At 45.0% G+C, this 23,667-nt stretch overlaps 1 protein-coding gene across 1 annotated transcript in view; it reads right to left on the reverse strand.

Moving 5' to 3' along the window:
- The window catches only part of LOC140347551 (protein SSUH2 homolog), a 46,194-nt gene that overhangs the window by 19,780 nt on the left and 2,747 nt on the right, over positions 1-23,667 (reverse strand). The window contains exons 2-7 of the mRNA XM_072434048.1: positions 22,896-22,970; positions 19,847-19,922; positions 14,769-14,898; positions 3,335-3,395; positions 3,103-3,224; positions 2,651-2,713 (exon numbers count right to left, since the gene is read on the reverse strand). Of these exons, the coding sequence (XP_072290149.1) occupies positions 2,651-2,713; positions 3,103-3,224; positions 3,335-3,395; positions 14,769-14,898; positions 19,847-19,922; positions 22,896-22,970 (527 nt within the window). The remainder of the gene's footprint in view (positions 1-2,650; positions 2,714-3,102; positions 3,225-3,334; positions 3,396-14,768; positions 14,899-19,846; positions 19,923-22,895; positions 22,971-23,667) is intronic.

Consider the following 23,667-nt stretch of genomic DNA (forward strand, 5'->3'; position numbering starts at 1 on the left):
GGTCTAAAGCAGGTCTAAAGAAGGTCTAATCCAGGTCTAAACCAGGTCTAAACCAGGTCTAAAGCAGGACTAAAGAAGGTCTAAAGAAGGTCTAAACCAGGTCTAAAGCAGGTCTAAAGCAGGTCTAAAGCAGGTCTAAAGCAGGTCTAAAGCAGGTCTAAAGCAGGTCTAAACCAGGTCTAAAGCAGGTCTAAAGCAGGTCTAATCCAGGTCTAAACCAGGTCTAAAGAAGGTCTAAAGAAGGTCTAAAGAAGGTCTAAACCAGGTCTAAAGAAGGTCTAAAGAAGGTCTAAACCAGAACTAAACCAGGTCTAAAGCAGGACTAAACCAGGACTAAAGCAGGTCTAAAGCAGGTCTAAAGCAGGTCTAAAGCAGGTCTAAAGCAGGTCTAAAGCAGGTCTAAACCAGGTCTAAAGAAGGTCTAAAGAAGGTCTAAAGCAGGTCTAAAGCAGGTCTAATCCAGGTCTAAACCAGGTCTAAACCAGGTCTAAAGCAGGACTAAAGAAGGTCTAAAGAAGGTCTAAACCAGGTCTAAAGCAGGTCTAAAGCAGGTCTAAAGCAGGTCTAAACCAGGTCTAAAGCAGGACTAAACCAGGTCTAAACCAGGTCTAAAGAAGGTCTAAAGAAGGTCTAAACCAGGTCTAAAGAAGGTCTAAAGAAGGTCTAAAGAAGGTCTAAACCAGGTCTAAAGAAGGTCTAAAAAAGGTCTAAAGCAGGTCTAAAGCAGGTCTAATCAAGGTCTAAACCAGGTCTAAAGCAGGACTAAAGAAGGTCTAAAGAAGGTCTAAACCAGGTCTAAAGCAGGTCTAAAGCAGGTCTAAAGCAGGTCTAAAGCAAGTCTAAACCAGGTCTAAACCAGGTCTAAACCAGGTCTAAAGCAGGTCTAAAGCAGGTCTAATCCAGGTCTAAACCAGGTCTAAAGCAGGTCTAATCCAGGTCTAAACCAGGTCTAAAGAAGGTCTAAAGAAGGTCTAAAGAAGGTCTAAACCAGGTCTAAAGAAGGTCTAAAGAAGGTCTAAACCAGAACTAAACCAGGTCTAAAGCAGGACTAAACCAGGACTAAAGCAGGTCTAAACCAGGTCTAAAGAAGGTCTAAAGAAGGTCTAAACCAGAACTAAACCAGGTCTAAAGCAGGACTAAACCAGGACTAAAGCAGGTCTAAACCAGGTCTAAAGAAGGTCTAAAGAAGGTCTAAAGCAGGTCTAAAGCAGGTCTAATCCAGGTCTAAACCAGGTCTAAACCAGGTCTAAAGCAGGACTAAAGAAGGTCTAAAGAAGGTCTAAACCAGGTCTAAAGCAGGTCTAAAGCAGGTCTAAAGCAGGTCTAAACCAGGTCTAAAGCAGGACTAAACCAGGTCTAAACCAGGTCTAAAGAAGGTCTAAAGAAGGTCTAAACCAGGTCTAAAGAAGGTCTAAAGAAGGTCTAAAGAAGGTCTAAACCAGGTCTAAAGAAGGTCTAAAAAAGGTCTAAAGCAGGTCTAAAGCAGGTCTAATCAAGGTCTAAACCAGGTCTAAAGCAGGTCTAAAGCAGGTCTAAAGCAGGTCTAAAGCAAGTCTAAACCAGGTCTAAACCAGGACTAAACCAGGTCTAAAGCAGGTCTAAAGAAGGTCTAAAGAAGGTCTAAACCAGGACTAAACCAGGTCTAAAGCAGGTCTAAAGAAGGTCTAAACCAGGACTAAACCAGGTCTAAACCAGGTCTAAAGAAGGTCTAAACCAGGTCTAAACCAGGTCTAAACCAGGTCTAAAGAAGGTCTAAAGAAGGTCTAAACCAGGACTAAACCAGGTCTAAAGCAGGTCTAAAGCAGGTCTAAAGCAGGACTAAAGCAGGACTAAACCAGGTCTAAACCAGGTCTAAACCAGGTCTAAACCAGGTCTAAAGCAGGTCTAAACCAGGTCTAAAGAAGGTCTAAAGAAGGTCTAAACCAGGTCTAAACCAGGTCTAAACCAGGTCTAAACCAGGTCTAAACCAGGTCTAAAGCAGGACTAAAGCAGGTCTAAAGCAGGACTAAAGCAGGTCTAAAGCAGGACTAAAGCAGGTCTAAAGCAGGACTAAACCAGGTCTAAAGCAGGACTAAAGCAGGTCTAAAGCAGGACTAAACCAGGACTAAACCAGGTCTAAACCAGGTCTAAACCAGGTCTAAAGCAGGACTAAACCAGGTCTAAAGCAGGACTAAACCAGGTCTAAACCAGGTCTAAACCAGGTCTAAAGCAGGACTAAACCAGGTCTAAAGCAGGACTAAAGCAGGACTAAACCAGGACTAAACCAGGTCTAAACCAGGTCTAAACCAGGTCTAAAGCAGGTCTAAACCAGGTCTAAAGCAGGACTAAACCAGGTCTAAAGCAGGACTAAAGCAGGTCTAAAGCAGGACTAAACCAGGTCTAAAGCAGGTCTAAAGCAGGACTAAAGCAGGACCAAACCAGGTCTAAACCAGGTCTAAAGCAGGTCTAAACCAGGTCTAAAGCAGGACTAAACCAGGACTAAACCAGGTCTAAACCAGGTCTAAAGCAGGACTAAACCAGGTCTAAAGCAGGACTAAACCAGGTCTAAACCAGGTCTAAACCAGGTCTAAAGCAGGACTAAACCAGGTCTAAAGCAGGACTAAAGCAGGACTAAACCAGGACTAAACCAGGACTAAACCGTGATCCTCACTTTCCCGTCCCCGTGGCAGGTTTCACACGGCATCGTTCCTTGAGCGCGACAGTTGTGACATTCCTGAAACACAGAAATTAAAAGTGTAAACGTTGAGTTCTCCGACTTTTGACTCCAGCAGAGAGAGCGCCCCCCTGAGGCTGTATCTGAAGCAGAGAGAGCGCCCCCCTGAGGCTGTATCTGAAGCAGAGAGAGCGCCCCCCTGAGGCTGTATCTGAAGCAGAGAGAGCGCCCCCCTGAGGCTGTATCTGAAGCAGAGAGAGCGCCCCCCTGAGGCTATACATATTGTCATTATACTTTATAAAAACTGTATTTCATTCATAAATAATTTATTCAGTTGTTGTTATCAAATTAATTATTTTTTATAGAAACAATAATAGTACAACAGTACTACAGTAGTACTATAGTAATAGTACAACAGTATTACAGTATTAGTACTGGAGTACTTTTACCTTGACAGACGCAGTAAAAGGAACTCTGATATTCTCCGTGTGATTGGTGAAGTGGTTGGGGGGCGTGGCCTGGACCTCCCAGGGCCGGGGGGCGGGCTGAGTGTAGAAATCTGCTGCTTCACCTGTCAATCAACCATACACATCCAATCAGAGCAGGACAGAGTATGAAACAGCCAATCAGAGCAGGACAGAGTATGAAACAGCCAATCAGAGCAGGACAGAGCAAACTTACCTTCGTGAGGTTTCTGGCTCCACTCAGTCGATCTGGACTCGGTGTAAGTCTCCAAACGATACTGAAACAACAACTTATTTACACAAACAAAGGAGTAAACAAGTGACACGCCCTGGCAACAGTGTGAGCGTCTGAGGCTAGCGCTTTAGCCCTTAGCTCTTCGTGTTTACAGGAACACAAGTCTGGTCCACGAGCAGGGGGAGCCAGCACCCACTTAAACCTGTGTTTGTACTGCTTTTACCCTGTGTTTATATTGTTTTTACCCTGTGTTTACACTGTTTTTACCCTGTAGGTGTTGAAGCTCTGCGTGTTTATACTGTTTTTACCCTGTGTTTACACTGTTTTTACCCTGTAGGTGTTGAAGCTCTGCGTGTTTATACTGTTTTTACCCTGTGTTTATACTGTTTTTACCCTGTGTTTATACTGTTTTTACCCTGTAGGTGTTGAAGCTCTGCGTGTTTATACTGTTTTTACCCTGTGTTTATACTGTTTTTACCCTGTGTTTATACTGTTTTTACTCTGTAGGTGTTGAAGCTCTGCGTGTTTATACTGTTTTTACCCTGTGTTTATACTGTTTTTACCCTGTAGGTGTTGAAGCTCTGCGTGTTTGTACTGTTTTTACCCTGTGTTTGTACTGTTTTTACCCTGTGTTTATACTGTTTTTACCCTGTGTTTACACTGTTTTTACCCTGTAGGTGTTGAAGCTCTGCGTGTTTATACTGTTTTTACCCTGTGTTTATACTGTTTTTACCCTGTGTTTATACTGTTTTTACCCTGTGTTTACACTGTTTTTACCCTGTAGATGTTGAAGCTCTGCGTGTTTGTACTGTTTTTACCCTGTGTTTATACAGTTTTTACCCTGTGTTTATACTGTTTTTACCCTGTAGGTGTTGAAGCTCTGCGTGTTTGTACTGTTTTTACCCTGTGTTTATACTGTTTTTACCCTGTAGGTGTTGAAGCTCTGCGTGTTTGTACTGTTGTTACCCTGTGTTTGTACTGTTTTTACCCTGTGTTTACACTGTTTTTACCCTGTAGGTGTTGAAGCTCTGCGTGTTTGTACTGTTTTTACCCTGTGTTTACACTGTTTTTACCCTGTGTTTACACTGTTTTTACCCTGTAGGTGTTGAAGCTCTGCGTGTTTGTACTGTTTTTACCCTGTGTTTATACTGTTTTTACCCTGTGTTTACACTGTTTTTACCCTGTAGGTGTTGAAGCTCTGCGTGTTTATACTGTTTTTACCCTGTAGGTGTTGAAGCTCTGCGTGTTTGTACTGTTTTTACCCTGTGTTTATACTGTTTTTACCCTGTGTTTACACTGTTTTTACCCTGTAGGTGTTGAAGCTCTGCGTGTTTATACTGTTTTACCCTGTGTTTATACTGTTTTTACCCTGTGTTTATACTGTTTCTACCCTGTAGGTGTTGAAGCTCTGCGTGTTTATACCGTTTTTACCCTGTGTTTATACCGTTTTTACCCTGTGTTTATACTGTTTTTACCCTGTGTTTACACTGTTTTTACCCTGTAGGTGTTGAAGCTCTGCGTGTTTGTACTGTTTTTACCCTGTGTTTACACTGTTTTTACCCTGTGTTTACACTGTTTTTACCCTGTGTTTACACTGTTTTTACCCTGTAGGTGTTGAAGCTCTGCGTGTTTGTACTGTTTTTACCCTGTGTTTATACTGTTTTAACCCTGTAGGTGTTGAAGCTCTGCGTGTTTGTGCTGTTTTTACCCTGTGTTTGTACTGTTTTTACCCTGTGTTTATACTGTTTTTACCCTGTGTTTATACTGTTTTAACCCTGTGTTTACACTGTTTTTACCCTGAAGGTGTTGAAGCTCTGCGTGTTTATACTGTTTTTACCCTGTAGGTGTTGAAATTCTGCATGTTTGTACTGTTTTTACCCTGTGTTTATACTGTTTTTACCCTGTGTTTACACTGTTTTTACCCTGCAGGTGTTGAAGCTCTGCGTGTTTATACTGTTTTTACCCTGTGTTTATACTGTTTTTACCCTGTAGGTGTTGAAGCTCTGCGTGTTTATACTGTTTTTACCCTGTATTTATACTGTTTTTACCCTGTGTTTACACTGTTTTTACCCTGTAGGTGTTGAAGCTCTGCGTGTTTGTACTGTTTTCACCCTGTGTTTGTACTGTTTTTACCCTGTGTTTATACTGTTTTTACCCTGTGTTTACACTGTTTTTACCCTGTAGGTGTTGAAGCTCTGCGTGTTTATACTGTTTTTACCCTGTGTTTATACTGTTTTTACCCTGTGTTTATACTGTTTTTACCCTGTGTTTACACTGTTTTTACCCTGTAGGTGTTGAAGCTCTGCGTGTTTGTACTGTTTTTACCCTGTGTTTATACAGTTTTTACCCTGTGTTTATACTGTTTTTACCCTGTAGGTGTTGAAGCTCTGCGTGTTTGTACTGTTGTTACCCTGTGTTTGTACTGTTTTTACCCTGTGTTTATACTGTTTTTACCCTGTGTTTACCGTGTAGGTGTTGATGCTCTGCGTGTTTGTACTGTTTTTACCCTGTGTTTACACTGTTTTTACCCTGAAGGTGTTGAAGCTCTGCGTGTGTGTACTGTTTTTACTCTGTGTTTATGTTTTTACCCTGTGTTTACACTGTTTTTACCCTGTAGGTGTTGAAGCTCTGCGTGTTTGTACTGTTTTTACCCTGTGTTTATACTGTTTTTACACTGTTTTTACCCTGTAGGTGTTGAAGCTCTGCGTGTTTATACTGTTCTACCCTGTGTTTATACTGTTTTTACCCTGTGTTTATACTGTTTTTACCCTGTAGGTGTCGAAGCTCTGCGTGTTTATACTGTTTTTACCCTGTGTTTATACCGTTTTTACCCTGTGTTTATACTGTTTTTACCCTGTGTTTAAACTGTTTTTACCCTGTGTTTACACTGTTTTTACCCTGTAGGTGTTGAAGCTCTGCGTGTTTGTACTGTTTTTACCCTGTGTTTACACTGTTTTTACCCTGTGTTTACACTGTTTTTACCCTGTAGGTGTTGAAGCTCTGCGTGTTTGTACTGTTTTTACCCTGTGTTTATACTGTTTTATTCCTGTAGGTGTTGAAGCTCTGCGTGTTTGTACTGTTTTTACCCTGTGTTTGTACTGTTTTTACCCTGTGTTTATACTGTTTTTACCCTGTGTTTACACTGTTTTTACCCTGAAGGTGTTGAAGCTCTGCGTGTTTATACTGTTTTTACCCTGTAGGTGTTGAAGCTCTGCGTGTTTGTACTGTTTTTACCCTGTGTTTGTACTGTTTTTACCCTGTGTTTACACTGTTTTTACCCTGTAGGTGTTGAAGCTCTGCGTGTTTATACTGTTTTTACCCTGTGTTTATACTGTTTTTACCCTGTGTTTACACTGTTTTTACCCTGTAGGTGTTGAAGCTCTGCGTGTTTATACTGTTTTTACCCTGTGTTTATACTGTTTTTACCCTGTGTTTATACTGTTTTTACCCTGTAGGTGTTGAAGCTCTGCGTGTTTGTACTGTTTTTACCCTGTAGGTGTTGAAGCTCTGCGTGTTTATACTGTTTTTACCCTGTGTTTATACCGTTTTTACCCTGTGTTTATACCGTTTTGACCCTGTGTTTATACTGTTTTTACCCTGTGTTTATACTGTTTTTACCCTGTGTTTACACTGTTTTTACCCTGTAGGTGTTGAAGCTCTGCGTGTTTATACTGTTTTTACCCTGTGTTTATACCGTTTTTACTCTGTAGGTGTTGAAGCTCTGCGTGTTTATACTGTTTTTACCCTGTGTTCATACCGTTTTTACCCTGTGTTTATACTGTTTTTACCCTGTGTTTACACTGTTTTTACCCTGTGTTTACACTGTTTTTACCCTGTGTTTGTACTGTTTTTACCCTGTGTTTATACTGTTTTTACCCTGTGTTTACACTGTTTTTACCCTGTAGGTGTTGATGCTCTGCGTGTTTATACTGTTTTTACCCTGTGTTTATACTGTTTTTACCCTGTGTTTATACTGTTTTTACCCTGTGTTTACACTGTTTTTACCCTGTAGGTGTTGAAGCTCTGCGTGTTTATACTGTTTTTACCCTGTGTTTATACTGTTTTTACCCTGTGTTTACACTGTTTTTACCCTGTAGGTGTTGAAGCTCTGCGTGTTTGTACTGTTTTTACCCTGTGTTTACACTGTTTTTACCCTGCAGGTGTTGAAGCTCTGCGTGTTTATACTGTTTTTACCCTGTGTTTATACTGTTTTTACCCTGTAGGTGTTGAAGCTCTGCGTGTTTATACTGTTTTTACCCTGTATTTATACTGTTTTTACCCTGTGTTTACACTGTTTTTACCCTGTAGGTGTTGAAGCTCTGCGTGTTTGTACTGTTTTCACCCTGTGTTTGTACTGTTTTTACCCTGTGTTTATACTGTTTTTACCCTGTGTTTACACTGTTTTTACCCTGTAGGTGTTGAAGCTCTGCGTGTTTATACTGTTTTTACCCTGTGTTTATACTGTTTTTACCCTGTGTTTATACTGTTTTTACCCTGTGTTTACACTGTTTTTACCCTGTAGGTGTTGAAGCTCTGCGTGTTTGTACTGTTTTTACCCTGTGTTTATACAGTTTTTACCCTGTGTTTATACTGTTTTTACCCTGTAGGTGTTGAAGCTCTGCGTGTTTGTACTGTTGTTACCCTGTGTTTGTACTGTTTTTACCCTGTGTTTATACTGTTTTTACCCTGTGTTTACCGTGTAGGTGTTGATGCTCTGCGTGTTTGTACTGTTTTTACCCTGTGTTTACACTGTTTTTACCCTGTGTTTATACAGTTTTTACCCTATGTTTACACTGTTTTTACCCTGAAGGTGTTGAAGCTCTGCGTGTGTGTACTGTTTTTACTCTGTGTTTATGTTTTTACCCTGTGTTTACACTGTTTTTACCCTGTAGGTGTTGAAGCTCTGCGTGTTTGTACTGTTTTTACCCTGTGTTTATACTGTTTTTACACTGTTTTTACCCTGTAGGTGTTGAAGCTCTGCGTGTTTATACTGTTCTACCCTGTGTTTATACTGTTTTTACCCTGTGTTTATACTGTTTTTACCCTGTAGGTGTCGAAGCTCTGCGTGTTTATACTGTTTTTACCCTGTGTTTATACCGTTTTTACCCTGTGTTTATACTGTTTTTACCCTGTGTTTAAACTGTTTTTACCCTGTGTTTACACTGTTTTTACCCTGTAGGTGTTGAAGCTCTGCGTGTTTGTACTGTTTTTACCCTGTGTTTACACTGTTTTTACCCTGTGTTTACACTGTTTTTACCCTGTAGGTGTTGAAGCTCTGCGTGTTTGTACTGTTTTTACCCTGTGTTTATACTGTTTTATTCCTGTAGGTGTTGAAGCTCTGCGTGTTTGTACTGTTTTTACCCTGTGTTTGTACTGTTTTTACCCTGTGTTTATACTGTTTTTACCCTGTGTTTACACTGTTTTTACCCTGAAGGTGTTGAAGCTCTGCGTGTTTATACTGTTTTTACCCTGTAGGTGTTGAAGCTCTGCGTGTTTGTACTGTTTTTACCCTGTGTTTATACTGTTTTTACCCTGTGTTTACACTGTTTTTACCCTGTAGGTGTTGAAGCTCTGCGTGTTTATACTGTTTTTACCCTGTGTTTATACTGTTTTTACCCTGTGTTTACACTGTTTTTACCCTGTAGGTGTTGAAGCTCTGCGTGTTTATACTGTTTTTACCCTGTGTTTATACTGTTTTTACCCTGTGTTTATACTGTTTTTACCCTGTAGGTGTTGAAGCTCTGCGTGTTTGTACTGTTTTTACCCTGTAGGTGTTGAAGCTCTGCGTGTTTATACTGTTTTTACCCTGTGTTTATACCGTTTTTACCCTGTGTTTATACCGTTTTGACCCTGTGTTTATACTGTTTTTACCCTGTGTTTATACTGTTTTTACCCTGTGTTTACACTGTTTTTACCCTGTAGGTGTTGAAGCTCTGCGTGTTTATACTGTTTTTACCCTGTGTTTATACCGTTTTTACTCTGTAGGTGTTGAAGCTCTGCGTGTTTATACTGTTTTTACCCTGTGTTCATACCGTTTTTACCCTGTGTTTATACTGTTTTTACCCTGTGTTTACACTGTTTTTACCCTGTGTTTACACTGTTTTTACCCTGTGTTTGTACTGTTTTTACCCTGTGTTTATACTGTTTTTACCCTGTGTTTACACTGTTTTTACCCTGTAGGTGTTGATGCTCTGCGTGTTTATACTGTTTTTACCCTGTGTTTATACTGTTTTTACCCTGTGTTTATACTGTTTTTACCCTGTGTTTACACTGTTTTTACCCTGTAGGTGTTGAAGCTCTGCGTGTTTATACTGTTTTTACCCTGTGTTTATACTGTTTTTACCCTGTGTTTACACTGTTTTTACCCTGTAGGTGTTGAAGCTCTGCGTGTTTGTACTGTTTTTACCCTGTGTTTACACTGTTTTTACCCTGTGTTTACACTGTTTTTACCCTGTAGGTGTTGAAGCTCTGCGTGTTTGTACTGTTTTTACCCTGTGTTTGTACTGTTTTTACCCTGTGTTTATACTGTTTTTACCCTGTGTTTACACTGTTTTTACCCTGTAGGTGTTGAAGCTCTGCGTGTTTATACTGTTTTTACCCTGTAGGTGTTGAAGCTCTGCGTGTTTGTACTGTTTTTACCTTGTGTTTATACTGTTTTTACCCTGTGTTTACAATGTTTTTACCCTGTAGGTGTTGAAGCTCTGTGTGTTTATACTGTTTTTACCCTGTGTTTATACTGTTTTTACCCTGTGTTTACACTGTTTTTACCCTGTAGGTGTTGAAGCTCTGCGTTTTTATACTGTTTTACCCTGTGTTTATACTGTTTTTACCCTGTGTTTATACTGTTTTTACACTGTGTTTATACTGTTTTTACCCTGTAGGTGTTGAAGCTCTGCGTGTTCGTACTGTTTTTACCCTGTAGGTGTTGAAGCTCTGCGTGTTTATACTGTTTTTACCCTGTGTTTACACTGTTTTTACCCTGTAGGTGTTGAAGCTCTGCGTGTTTATACTGTTTTTACCCTGTGTTTATACTGTTTTTACCCTGTGTTTATACTGTTTTTACCCTGTAGGTGTTGAAGCTCTGCGTGTTTATACTGTTTTTACCCTGTGTTTATACTGTTTTTACCCTGTGTTTATACTGTTTTTACCCTGTAGGTGTTGAAGCTCTGCGTGTTTATACTGTTTTTACCCTGTGTTTATACCGTTTTTACCCTGTGTTTATACTGTTTTTACCCTGTGTTTATACTGTTTTTACCCTGTGTTTACACTGTTTTTACCCTGTAGGTGTTGAAGCTCTGCGTGTTTATACTGTTTTTACCCTGTGTTTACACTGTTTTTACCCTGTAGGTGTTGAAGCTCTGCGTGTTTATACTGTTTTTACCCTGTGTTTATACTGTTTTTACCCTGTGTTTATACTGTTTTTACCCTGTAGGTGTTGAAGCTCTGCGTGTTTATACTGTTTTTACCCTGTGTTTATACCGTTTTTACCCTGTGTTTATACTGTTTTTACCCTGTGTTTATACTGTTTTTACCCTGTGTTTACACTGTTTTTACCCTGTAGGTGTTGAAGCTCTGCGTGTTTATACTGTTTTTACCCTGTGTTTATACTGTTTTTACCCTGTGTTTATACTGTTTTTACCCTGTAGGTGTTGAAGCTCTGCGTGTTTATACTGTTTTTACCCTGTGTTTATACCGTTTTTACCCTGTGTTTATACTGTTTTTACCCTGTGTTTATACTGTTTTTACCCTGTGTTTACACTGTTTTTACCCTGTAGGTGTTGAAGCTCTGCGTGTTTATACTGTTTTTACCCTGTGTTTATACTGTTTTTACCCTGTGTTTATACTGTTTTTACCCTGTAGGTGTTGAAGCTCTGCGTGTTTATACTGTTTTTACCCTGTGTTTGTACCGTTTTTACCCTGTGTTTATACTGTTTTTACCCTGTGTTTATACTGTTTTTACCCTGTGTTTACACTGTTTTTACCCTGTAGGTGTTGAAGCTCTGCGTGTTTATACTGTTTTTACCCTGTGTTTATACTGTTTTTACCCTGTGTTTATACTGTTTTTACCCTGTAGGTGTTGAAGCTCTGCGTGTTTATACTGTTTTTACCCTGTGTTTATACCGTTTTTACCCTGTGTTTATACTGTTTTTACCCTGTGTTTATACTGTTTTTACCCTGTGTTTACACTGTTTTTACCCTGTAGGTGTTGAAGCTCTGCGTGTTTGTACTGTTTTTACCCTGTGTTTACACTGTTTTTACCCTGTGTTTACACTGTTTTTACCCTGTAGGTGTTGAAGCTCTGCGTGTTTGTACTGTTTTTACCCTGTGTTTATACTGTTTTATTCCTGTAGGTGTTGAAGCTCTGCGTGTTTGTACTGTTTTTACCCTGTGTTTGTACTGTTTTTACCCTGTGTTTATACTGTTTTTACCCTGTGTTTACACTGTTTTTACCCCGAAGGTGTTGAAGCTCTGCGTGTTTATACTGTTTTTACCCTGTAGGTGTTGAAGCTCTGCGTGTTTGTACTGTTTTTACCCTGTGTTTATACTGTTTTTACCCTGTGTTTACACTGTTTTTACCCTGTAGGTGTTGAAGCTCTGCGTGTTTATACTGTTTTTACCCTGTGTTTATACTGTTTTTACCCTGTGTTTACACTGTTTTTACCCTGTAGGTGTTGAAGCTCTGCGTGTTTATACTGTTTTTACCCTGTGTTTATACTGTTTTTACCCTGTGTTTATACTGTTTTTACCCTGTAGGTGTTGAAGCTCTGCGTGTTTGTACTGTTTTTACCCTGTAGGTGTTGAAGCTCTGCGTGTTTATACTGTTTTTACCCTGTGTTTATACCGTTTTTACCCTGTGTTTATACCGTTTTGACCCTGTGTTTATACTGTTTTTACCCTGTGTTTATACTGTTTTTACCCTGTGTTTACACTGTTTTTACCCTGTAGGTGTTGAAGCTCTGCGTGTTTATACTGTTTTTACCCTGTGTTTATACCGTTTTTACTCTGTAGGTGTTGAAGCTCTGCGTGTTTATACTGTTTTTACCCTGTGTTCATACCGTTTTTACCCTGTGTTTATACTGTTTTTACCCTGTGTTTACACTGTTTTTACCCTGTGTTTACACTGTTTTTACCCTGTGTTTGTACTGTTTTTACCCTGTGTTTATACTGTTTTTACCCTGTGTTTACACTGTTTTTACCCTGTAGGTGTTGATGCTCTGCGTGTTTATACTGTTTTTACCCTGTGTTTATACTGTTTTTACCCTGTGTTTATACTGTTTTTACCCTGTGTTTACACTGTTTTTACCCTGTAGGTGTTGAAGCTCTGCGTGTTTATACTGTTTTTACCCTGTGTTTATACTGTTTTTACCCTGTGTTTACACTGTTTTTACCCTGTAGGTGTTGAAGCTCTGCGTGTTTGTACTGTTTTTACCCTGTGTTTACACTGTTTTTACCCTGTGTTTACACTGTTTTTACCCTGTAGGTGTTGAAGCTCTGCGTGTTTGTACTGTTTTTACCCTGTGTTTGTACTGTTTTTACCCTGTGTTTATACTGTTTTTACCCTGTGTTTACACTGTTTTTACCCTGTAGGTGTTGAAGCTCTGCGTGTTTATACTGTTTTTACCCTGTAGGTGTTGAAGCTCTGCGTGTTTGTACTGTTTTTACCTTGTGTTTATACTGTTTTTACCCTGTGTTTACAATGTTTTTACCCTGTAGGTGTTGAAGCTCTGTGTGTTTATACTGTTTTTACCCTGTGTTTATACTGTTTTTACCCTGTGTTTACACTGTTTTTACCCTGTAGGTGTTGAAGCTCTGCGTGTTTATACTGTTTTTACCCTGTAGGTGTTGAAGCTCTGCGTGTTTGTACTGTTTTTACCTTGTGTTTATACTGTTTTTACCCTGTGTTTATACTGTTTTTACCCTGTGTTTACACTGTTTTTACCCTGTGTTTACACTGTTTTTACCCTGTAGGTGTTGAAGCTCTGCGTGTTTATACTGTTTTTACCCTGTAGGTGTTGAAGCTCTGCGTGTTTATACTGTTTTTACCCTGTGTTTACACTGTTTTTACCCTGTAGGTGTTGAAGCTCTGCGTGTTTATACTGTTTTTACCCTGTAGGTGTTGAAGCTCTGCGTGTTTATACTGTTTTTACCCTGTGTTTACACTGTTTTTACCCTGTAGGTGTTGAAGCTCTGCGTGTTTATACTGTTTTTACCCTGTGTTTACACTGTTTTTACCCTGTAGGTGTTGAAGCTCTGCGTGTTTATACTGTTTTTACCATGTGTTTATACTGTTTTTACCCTGTAGGTGTTGAAGCTCTGCGTGTTTATACCGTTTTTACCCTGTGTTTATACTGTTTTTACCCTGTGTTTACACTGTTTTTACCCTGTGTTTACACTGTTTTTACCCTGTAGGTGTTGAAGCTCTGCGTGTTTGTACTGTTTTTACCCTGTGTTTGTACTGTTTTTACCCTGTGTTTATACTGTTTTTACCCTGTGTTTACACTGTTTTTACCCTGTAGGTGTTGAAGCTCTGCGTGTTTATACTGTTTTTACCCTGTAGGTGTTGAAGCTCTGCGTGTTTGTACTGTTTTTACCTTGTGTTTATACTGTTTTTACCCTGTGTTTACAATGTTTTTACCCTGTAGGTGTTGAAGCTCTGTGTGTTTATACTGTTTTTACCCTGTGTTTATACTGTTTTTACCCTGTGTTTACACTGTTTTTACCCTGTAGGTGTTGAAGCTCTGCGTTTTTATACTGTTTTACCCTGTGTTTATACTGTTTTTACCCTGTGTTTATACTGTTTTTACCCTGTGTTTATACTGTTTTTACCCTGTAGGTGTTGAAGCTCTGCGTGTTCGTACTGTTTTTACCCTGTAGGTGTTGAAGCTCTGCGTGTTTATACTGTTTTTACCCTGTGTTTACACTGTTTTTACCCTGTAGGTGTTGAAGCTCTGCGTGTTTATACTGTTTTTACCCTGTGTTTATACTGTTTTTACCCTGTAGGTGTTGAAGCTCTGCGTGTTTATACCGTTTTTACCCTGTGTTTATACTGTTTTTACCCTGTGTTTATACTGTTTTTACCCTGTGTTTACACTGTTTTTACCCTGTAGGTGTTGAAGCTCTGCGTGTTTATACTGTTTTTACCCTGTGTTTATACTGTTTTTACCCTGTAGGTGTTGAAGCTCTGCGTGTTTATACTGTTTTTACCCTGTGTTTACACTGTTTTTACCCTGTAGGTGTTGAAGCTCTGCGTGTTTATACTGTTTTTACCCTGTGTTTATACTGTTTTTACCCTGTAGGTGTTGAAGCTCTGCGTGTTTATACTGTTTTTACCCTGTGTTTACACTGTTTTTACCCTGTAGGTGTTGAAGCTCTGCGTGTTTATACTGTTTTTACCCTGTGTTTATACTGTTTTTACCCTGTAGGTGTTGAAGCTCTGCGTGCTGGTGATGACTCCGTCTTTGGCCGGCGCTGAGCTCCAGCAGCAGTGTCCAGAGGCAAACGTCTTGAAGGCCTCGTGAGCCTCGTCCTCAGAGATGGAGGGAATACTGCGGAGGAAGAGGAAGAGGAAGAGGAAGAGGAAGAGGAAGAGGAAGAGGAAGAGGAAGAGGAAGAGGAAGGAGGAGAAGTAGGAGAAGAGTTTAACTCTGAAAACTTACAATCCAGAGCTTTCATCCTAATTGGCGACGGCAGTGTTTGACCCCCGCTCCCGGCTGGCGTGCCTTGGCCCCGACCACCTGAGGGAGGCGCTCTCCGAGGACCCGAGGACCCGAGGACCCGAGGACCCGAGGACCCGAGGACCCGAGGACTCGTGCATGAACTGCAGTTATGCCACAGGCGGTTAGAGTGTCGAGGTTGGCAGAGTTGACCTTGACGGGTGACAATGACCTCCCGCCCTCGGGCCGAGCGCCCCCTACCAGTCGCTCAAAAGGCCTTTCTGAGCCCGCAGGCCCCGCCTCTCTGAGCCCGTAGGCCCCGCCTCTCTGAGCCCGCAGGCCCCGCCTCTCTGAGCCCGCAGGCCCCGCCTCTCTGAGCCCGCAGGCCCCGCCTCTCTGAGCCCGCAGGCCCTGGTGGTCCAGCTAAAAAGAAGGCCATGTCAGATCGAGGCCTGACATCCAGGGTGGAACAGTTCTCTGCTGAATTAGAAGCGATAATTGGCTCTTCTGATCCTCGCCTGCTCATGGCGTGGTTCTGCTTCTGATCCTCGCCTGCTCATGGCGTGGTTCTGCTTCTGATCCTCGCCTGCTCATGGCGTGGTTCTGCTTCTGATCCTCGCCTGCTCATGGCGTGGTTCTGCTTCTGATCCTCGCCTGCTCATGGCGTGGTTCTGCTTCTGATCCTCGCCTGCTCATGGCGTGGTTCTGCTTCTGATCCTCGCCTGCTCATGGCGTGGTTCTGCTTCTGATCCTCGCCTGCTCATGGCGTGGTTCTGCTTCTGATCCTCGCCTGCTCATGGCGTGGTTCTGCTTCTGATCCTCGCCTGCTCATGGCGTGGTTCTGCTTCTGATCCTCGCCTGCTCATGGCGTGGTTCTGCTTCTGATCCTCGCCTGCTCATGGCGTGGTTCTGCTTCTGATCCTCGCCTGCTCATGGCGTGGTTCTGCTTCTGATCCTCGCCTGCTCTTGCTCCGGAAGAGGTTGTTCTCTCTGTGGCAGCATCTGCCTCTCATTTTAGAGATGAGGAGGGGGCATCATCCTTCCATGGTTCATATGACTCGGCTCGAAGTTTTAGTGGCTTAGTCGATGCCCCGTGCAGGATGTTCTGCGTAAAGCCCTGAGGTTTCTTCAGGTGGAGATTCTAAGATACTCCATGGAGTATCTTAGAGAGATGAATGCCGGTTGGAAAGATCCGAGCGCTTTTTTGAGTCTCTCATCAGACGGATGGGTTTAGGCCGCTGTGCATAATCCATCGGCAGCTGGTCTGGATCTCCCCTGAGGAGGCCTTATGCCAGGACGTTAGATGTCCTCGGTCCCAATGTGGGGTGACTGATGACTTAGTAACCAAGGCGTATAATTCTGGTGCTGGTCACAAGGGGGTGATGCCTGCCGTAGGACCCACCACAGTGTGCTCCTGTCATTGCATCCTCTGCAGCGGTGGCTGAACAGTTTGTACCTGGACGCCACACGGCACCGAAGGAGAATGCTTCGGGTGACGTGGCAGTGCTTACGTGCACTGGCCCCATGGAGGGACAGGTACTTGGCGAAGGGGGTCCCCATGAGCTTGGTGGTGTGTCGCAGGGAGGTGGTTACCACCGACTCCTGCACCACAGGATGGGCAGTATGGCAGTATGGCAGCACAGGATGGTCCAAGGGATGTGGTCTCAAAGGGATCGCTTGGATCACATCAATGTTTTAGAACTGCGTGCTGTTCATCTGGCTCTCAGGCATTTCCTGCCACACCTGAGAGGGAAACATGTTCTGGTTCGGTCGGACAGCACCTCCACGGTTTATCACATCAACCATCAGGAGGTGTTAGAACGGCTTGGCTTCTTGAGGTGTCTCTGTTGAGATGGGCTGCGCCTTGTCTGTCCACACAGAGTTCTGTATCTGCCGGGAGACGTGGCAGACTTTCTTTCACGGCTGCAACCCCTTCCGGGAGAGTGGTCCCTCCACCCCGAGGTGGTGCACGTGATTTGGGGCCTTTTTTGGTCAGGCGCAAGTAGATTTGTTCGCCTCAGAAAAGTCAACCCACTGCCAGCTATGGTTCTCTCTCGCAAGGGCGCCGGGCTCTTTAGGCCAGGCTGGCACACGCATGGCCTCAGGGCCTTCTGTACGCGTTTCCTCCTCTTCCACTGATTTGGCCGACCCTACAGAGGGTTCTCCAAGAGGGTTCTACAGAGGGTTCTCCAAGAGGGTCACAGGCTATTGCTGATAGCCCCGTGCTGGCCGGCACAGCCGTGGTTTCCGTTGCTGTACAGTCTGTGTTGCAGCCCTCCGTGGCCCCTTCCGGCCAGGAGAGATCTACCGTCTCAGTTGAGGGGTCAGATTTGGCATCCGAACCCTCAACGCCTCTGGCTGTGGGTTTGGCCGTAGGCGGGTCCGAGCCACAGCTAACTGGCCTCGCCGATGCGGTTAAACAAACGCCTTCACTGGTCAGCAGTATGAGAACAGGTGGAAGCTGTTTTCCCAGTGGTGTTCTGCCCACGGTGAGGGCCCGGTGTCCTGTTCAGTGCCTCTTATCCTGGAGTTTCTCCAATCTCTCTTTGATGATGGTCGACCCTGAAAGTATATGTTGCTGCCATATCTTGTCATCATGGTTTGGTCAACAATCGTACTGTGGGGAGTCATAACTTGGTTTCACTTTTTTTACGGGGAGCTCGTAGGTCGCGGCCCTCCGTCGCTCCACGTGCTCCAATATGGGACTTGTCAGTGGTGTTAGATTCCCTCTGATAACCTCCGTTTGAACCCTTGGCACAGGCGGACATCACATGGCTGTCTGAGAAGACTGCATTCTTGTTGGCCATGGTCTCTGTGAAAAGAGTCAGTGAGTTACATGCCCTTTCGATCAGTCCCACATCAGATGGAGCTCGGATGACTCCGGTGTCACCTTATGGCCAAATCCCACATTTCTGCCCAAGGTGTTGTCCCGCGCTCATTGCAACCGGCCTTCGAGTTTGGCTCGGTATGAGCCTCCAGCTGGAGAAGGCCGGGACAGGCTCCTGTCGTTGTGCCCAGTGAGGGCATTGCAGACCTATATTGCGGCAACTGCAGCCATAAGGCGCTCAGACCAGCTGTTCGTGTGCTACGGTGGCGCTAAGAGGGGCTGTCCTGTGTCCAGACATCTTTCGCATTGGGTCGTCGATGTGATTCGCCGTGCTTACGGCGTGCTTGGCAGGACTCCCCCCACCGCCCGGCGTGAGGGCTCATTCCACCAGAGACGTCTCCACTTCCTGGGCCTCCATGAGGGTGTTCCAGTGGGAACTATATGCGAGGCTGCATCTTTCGCCAGATTCTACAGCGTCAATGTGGCCGCTCCACATCCTCTTGGTTCTCCTGGAATCCCCGGGTCCTTCTCAGTGAGGCATGTGCTTGGGATCCTTCGTGACATACTATTATGTCAGTCAGTGCTTCAGCCCCGCCCTCTGGCTCAGTGGGGATGAAATAGAACGAGAGTTACATACGTAACTACGGTTCTATGAATCCCAGATGACCACCAGAGGCGCTGTCACTCGGAATCCTTAAGGTTTCGCGAGAAGATCGTGTCTGTGGGCGTGTGTGTGTGGGCGTGTGTGTGTGGGCGTGTGTGTGTGGGCGTGTGTGTGTGGGCGTGTGTCTGTGGGCGTGTGTGTGTGGGCGTGTGTGTGTGGGCGTGTGTGTGTGGGCGTGTGTGTGTGGGCGTGTGTGTGTGGGCGTGTGTGTGTGGGCGTGTGTGTGTGGGCGTGTGTGTGGGCGTGTGTGTGGGCGTGTGTCTGTGGGCGTGTGTCTGTGGGCGTGTGTCTGTGGGCGTGTGTCTGTGGGCGTGTGTCTGTGGGCGTGTGTGTGTGGGCGTGTGTGTGTGTGTCTGTGTGTGTGGGCGTGTGTGTGTGTGTCTGTGGGCGTGTCTGTGGGCGTGTCTGTGGGCGTGTCTGTGGGCGTGTCTGTGGGCGTGTGTGTGGGCGTGTGTGTGGGCGTGTGTGTGGGCGTGTGTGTGGGCGTGTGTCTGTGGGCGTGTGTGTGTGGGCGTGTCTGTGGGCGTGTCTGTGGGCGTGTCTGTGGGCGTGTCTGTGGGCGTGTGTGTGTGGGCGTGTGTGTGTGTGTCTGTGTGTGTGGGCGTGTGTGGGCGTGTCTGTGGGCGTGTCTGTGGGCGTGTCTGTGGGCGTGTCTGTGGGCGTGTCTGTGGGCGTGTCTGTGGGCGTGTGTGTGGGCGTGTGTGTGGGCGTGTGTGTGGGCGTGTGTGTGGGCGTGTGTCTGTGGGCGTGTGTGTGTGGGCGTGTCTGTGGGCGTGTCTGTGGGCGTGTCTGTGGGCGTGTCTGTGGGCGTGTCTGTGGGCGTGTGTGTGGGCGTGTGTGTGGGCGTGTGTGTGTGTGTCTGTGGGCGTGTCTGTGGGCGTGTCTGTGGGCGTGTCTGTGGGCGTGTGTGTGGGCGTGTGTGTGGGCGTGTGTGTGGGCGTGTGTGTGGGCGTGTGTGTGGGCGTGTGTGTGTGTGTCTGTGGGCGTGTCTGTGGGCGTGTCTGTGGGCGTGTCTGTGGGCGTGTGTGTGGGCGTGTGTGTGGGCGTGTGTGTGGGCGTGTGTGTGTGTGTCTGTGGGCGTGTCTGTGGGCGTGTCTGTGGGCGTGTCTGTGGGCGTGTGTGTGGGCGTGTGTGTGGGCGTGTGTGTGGGCGTGTGTGTGTGTGTCTGTGGGCGTGTCTGTGGGCGTGTCTGTGGGCGTGTCTGTGGGCGTGTCTGTGGGCGTGTCTGTGGGCGTGTGTGTGGGCGTGTGTGTGGGCGTGTGTGTGTGTGTCTGTGGGCGTGTCTGTGGGCGTGTCTGTGGGCGTGTCTGTGGGCGTGTCTGTGGGCGTGTCTGTGGGCGTGCACGTACCTCCACTCGTCGGGGGAGGGGCCGGGCTGTGGGGGGGCGATGGGCTCCAGAGGAACAGGAGGAGGAAGAAAACCTCCTGAGACAGACACACACTGAATAAGACTGTTCTAAACCAGGTCTAAACCAGGTCTAAACCAGGTCTAAACCAGGACTAAACCAGGTCTAAACCAGGTCTAAACCAGGTCTAAACCAGGACTAAACCAGGTCTAAACCAGGTCTAAACCAGGTCTAAACCAGGACTAAACCAGGTCTAAACCAGGACTAAACCAGGTCTAAACCAGGTCTAAACCAGGTCTAAACCAGGACTAAACCAGGTCTAAACCAGGACTAAACCAGGTCTAAACCAGGACTAAACCAGGTCTAAACCAGGTCTAAACCAGGTCTAAACCAGGTCTAAACCAGGACTAAACCAGGTCTAAACCAGGTCTAAACCAGGACTAAACCAGGTCTAAACCAGGTCTAAACCAGGACTAAACCAGGTCTAAACCAGGTCTAAACCAGGACTAAACCAGGTCTAAACCAGGACTAAACCAGGTCTAAACCAGGTCTAAACCAGGACTAAACCAGGTCTAAACCAGGTCTAAACCAGGACTAAACCAGGTCTAAACCAGGTCTAAACCAGGTCTAAACCAGGACTAAACCAGGTCTAAACCAGGTCTAAACCAGGTCTAAACCAGGACTAAACCAGGTCTAAACCAGGTCTAAACCAGGACTAAACCAGGTCTAAACCAGGACTAAACCAGGTCTAAACCAGGTCTAAACCAGGTCTAAACCAGGACTAAACCAGGTCTAAACCAGGACTAAACCAGGTCTAAACCAGGTCTAAACCAGGTCTAAACCAGGTCTAAACCAGGACTAAACCAGGTCTAAACCAGGTCTAAACCAGGACTAAACCAGGTCTAAACCAGGACTAAACCAGGTCTAAACCAGGACTAAACCAGGTCTAAACCAGGTCTAAACCAGGACTAAACCAGGTCTAAACCAGGTCTAAACCAGGTCTAAACCAGGACTAAACCAGGTCTAAACCAGGTCTAAACCAGGTCTAAACCAGGACTAAACCAGGTCTAAACCAGGTCTAAACCAGGACTAAACCAGGTCTAAACCAGGACTAAACCAGGTCTAAACCAGGTCTAAACCAGGACTAAACCAGGTCTAAACCAGGTCTAAACCAGGACTAAACCAGGTCTAAACCAGGTCTAAACCAGGTCTAAACCAGGACTAAACCAGGTCTAAACCAGGTCTAAACCAGGTCTAAACCAGGTCTAAACCAGGTCTAAACCAGGTCTAAACCAGGACTAAACCAGGTCTAAACCAGGACTAAACCAGGACTAAACCAGGTCTAAACCAGGTCTAAACCAGGACTAAACCAGGTCTAAACCAGGACTAAACCAGGTCTAAACCAGGTCTAAACCAGGTCTAAACCAGGACTAAACCAGGTCTAAACCAGGACTAAACCAGGTCTAAACCAGGTCTAAACCAGGACTAAACCAGGTCTAAACCAGGTCTAAACCAGGACTAAACCAGGTCTAAACCAGGACTAAACCAGGTCTAAACCAGGACTAAACCAGGTCTAAACCAGGTCTAAACCAGGTCTAAACCGGGAATAAACCAGGTCTAAACCAGGTCTAAACCGGGAATAAACCAGGTCTAAACCGGGAATAAACCAGGTCTAAACCAGGTCTAAACCAGGTCTAAACCGGGAATAAACCAGGTCTAAACCAGGTCTAAACCAGGTCTAAACCAGGTCTAAACCAGGTCTAAACCAGGACTAAACCAGGTCTAAACCAGGTCTAAACCAGGTCTAAACCAGGACTAAACCAGGTCTAAAACAGGACTAAACAAGGTCTAAACCAGGACTAAACCAGGTCTAAACCAGGTCTAAACCAGGTCTAAACCAGGACTAAACCAGGTCTAAACCAGGTCTAAACCAGGTCTAAACCAGGTCTAAACCAGGACTAAACCAGGTCTAAACCAGGTCTAAACCAGGTCTAAACCAGGTCTAAACCAGGACTAAACCAGGTCCAAACCAGGTCTAAACCAGGTCTAAACCAGGACTAAACCAGGTCTAAACCGGGTCTAAACCGGGTCTAAACCGGGTCTAAACCGGGTCTAAACCCGGACTAAACCAGGACTAAACCAGGTCTAAACCAGGTCTAAACCAGGTCTAAACCAGGTCTAAACCAGGTCTAAACCAGGAGTAAACCAGGAGTAAACTGGGTCTAAACCGGGAATAAACCAGGTCTAAACCGGGTCTAAACCCGGTCTAAACCGGGTCTAAACCCGGACTAAACCAGGTCTAAACCCGGACTAAACCCGGACTAAACCAGGTCTAAACCGGGTCTAAACCGGGTCTAAACCGGGTCTAAACCAGGTCTAAACCAGGACTAAACCGGGTCTAAACCGGGTCTAAACCGGGTCTAAACCCGGACTAAACCAGGACTAAACCAGGTCTAAACCAGGTCTAAACCAGGTCTAAACCAGGTCTAAACCAGGTCTAAACCAGGAGTAAACTGGGTCTAAACCGGGAATAAACCAGGTCTAAACCGGGTCTAAACCCGGTCTAAACCGGGTCTAAACCCGGACTAAACCAGGTCTAAACCAGGTCTAAACCAGGTCTAAACCAGGACTAAACCTGGTCTAAACCAGGTCTAAACCAGGACTAAACCAGGTCTAAACCAGGACTAAACCAGGAGTAAACTGGGTCTAAGCCGGGAATAAACCAGGTCTAAACCGGGTCTAAACCGGGTCTAAACCCGGACTAAACCAGGTCTAAACCCGGACTAAACCCGGACTAAACCAGGACTAAACCAGGTCTAAACCAGGAGTAAACTGGGTCTAAACCGGGAATAAACCAGGTCTAAACCGGGTCTAAACCGGGTCTAAACCGGGTCTAAACCCGGACTAAACCAGGTCTAAACCAGGACTAAACCAGGTCTAAACCAGGAGTAAACCGGGTCTAAACCGGGAATAAACCAGGTCTAAACCGGGTCTAAACCGGGTCTAAACCAGGACTAAACCAGGACTAAACCAGGACTAAACCAGGACTCACCTCCTTCGATGCCTTCGTATCCGGGCACATTCCCAAACATGTCAGCAGGGGGCGCTGAGCCCGGGGGGTAGATTGCTGAAACAACATCAGACATCTTTAGGACTAAAGCGGGTCTAAAGCAGGACTAAAGCAGGACTAAAGCGGGACTAAAGCGGGACTAAAGCGGGTCTAAAGCGGGACTAAAGCAGGTCTAAAGCGGGACTAAAGCGGGACTAAAGCGGGTCTAAAGCAGGACTAAAGCGGGTCTAAAGCGGGACAAAAGCAGGACTAAAGCAGGACTAAAGCGGGTCTAAAGCGGGACTAAAGCAGGACTAAAGCGGGACTAAACCAGGACTAAACCAGGACTAAAGCAGGACTAAAGCAGGTCTAAAGCAGGACTAAAGCAGGACTAAAGCAGGACTAAAGCAGGACTAAAGCAGGACTAAAGCGGGACTAAAGCAGGACTAAAGCAGGTCTAAAGCAGGACTAAAGCAGGTCTAAAGCATGTCTAAAGCAGGACTAAAGCAGGACTAAAGCAGGACTAAAGCAGGACTAAAGCAGGACTAAAGCGGGACTAAAGCGGGACTAAAGCAGGTCTAAAGCAGGACTAAAGCAGGACTAAAGCAGGTCTAAAGCGGGACTAAAGCAGGACTAAAGCAGGACTAAAGCAGGTCTAAAGCGGGACTAAAGCAGGACTAAAGCAGGACTAAAGCGGGTCTAAAGCGGGACTAAAGCGGGACTAAAGCGGGACTAAAGCGGGACTAAAGCAGGACTAAAGCAGGACTAAAGCGGG

Source organism: Eucyclogobius newberryi, unplaced genomic scaffold, assembly GCF_026437365.1.
Source record: "Eucyclogobius newberryi isolate DKJ021-1_F unplaced genomic scaffold, fEucNew1.0.hap1 SCAF_11, whole genome shotgun sequence".
NCBI classification, from domain to species: domain Eukaryota; kingdom Metazoa; phylum Chordata; class Actinopteri; order Gobiiformes; family Gobiidae; genus Eucyclogobius; species Eucyclogobius newberryi.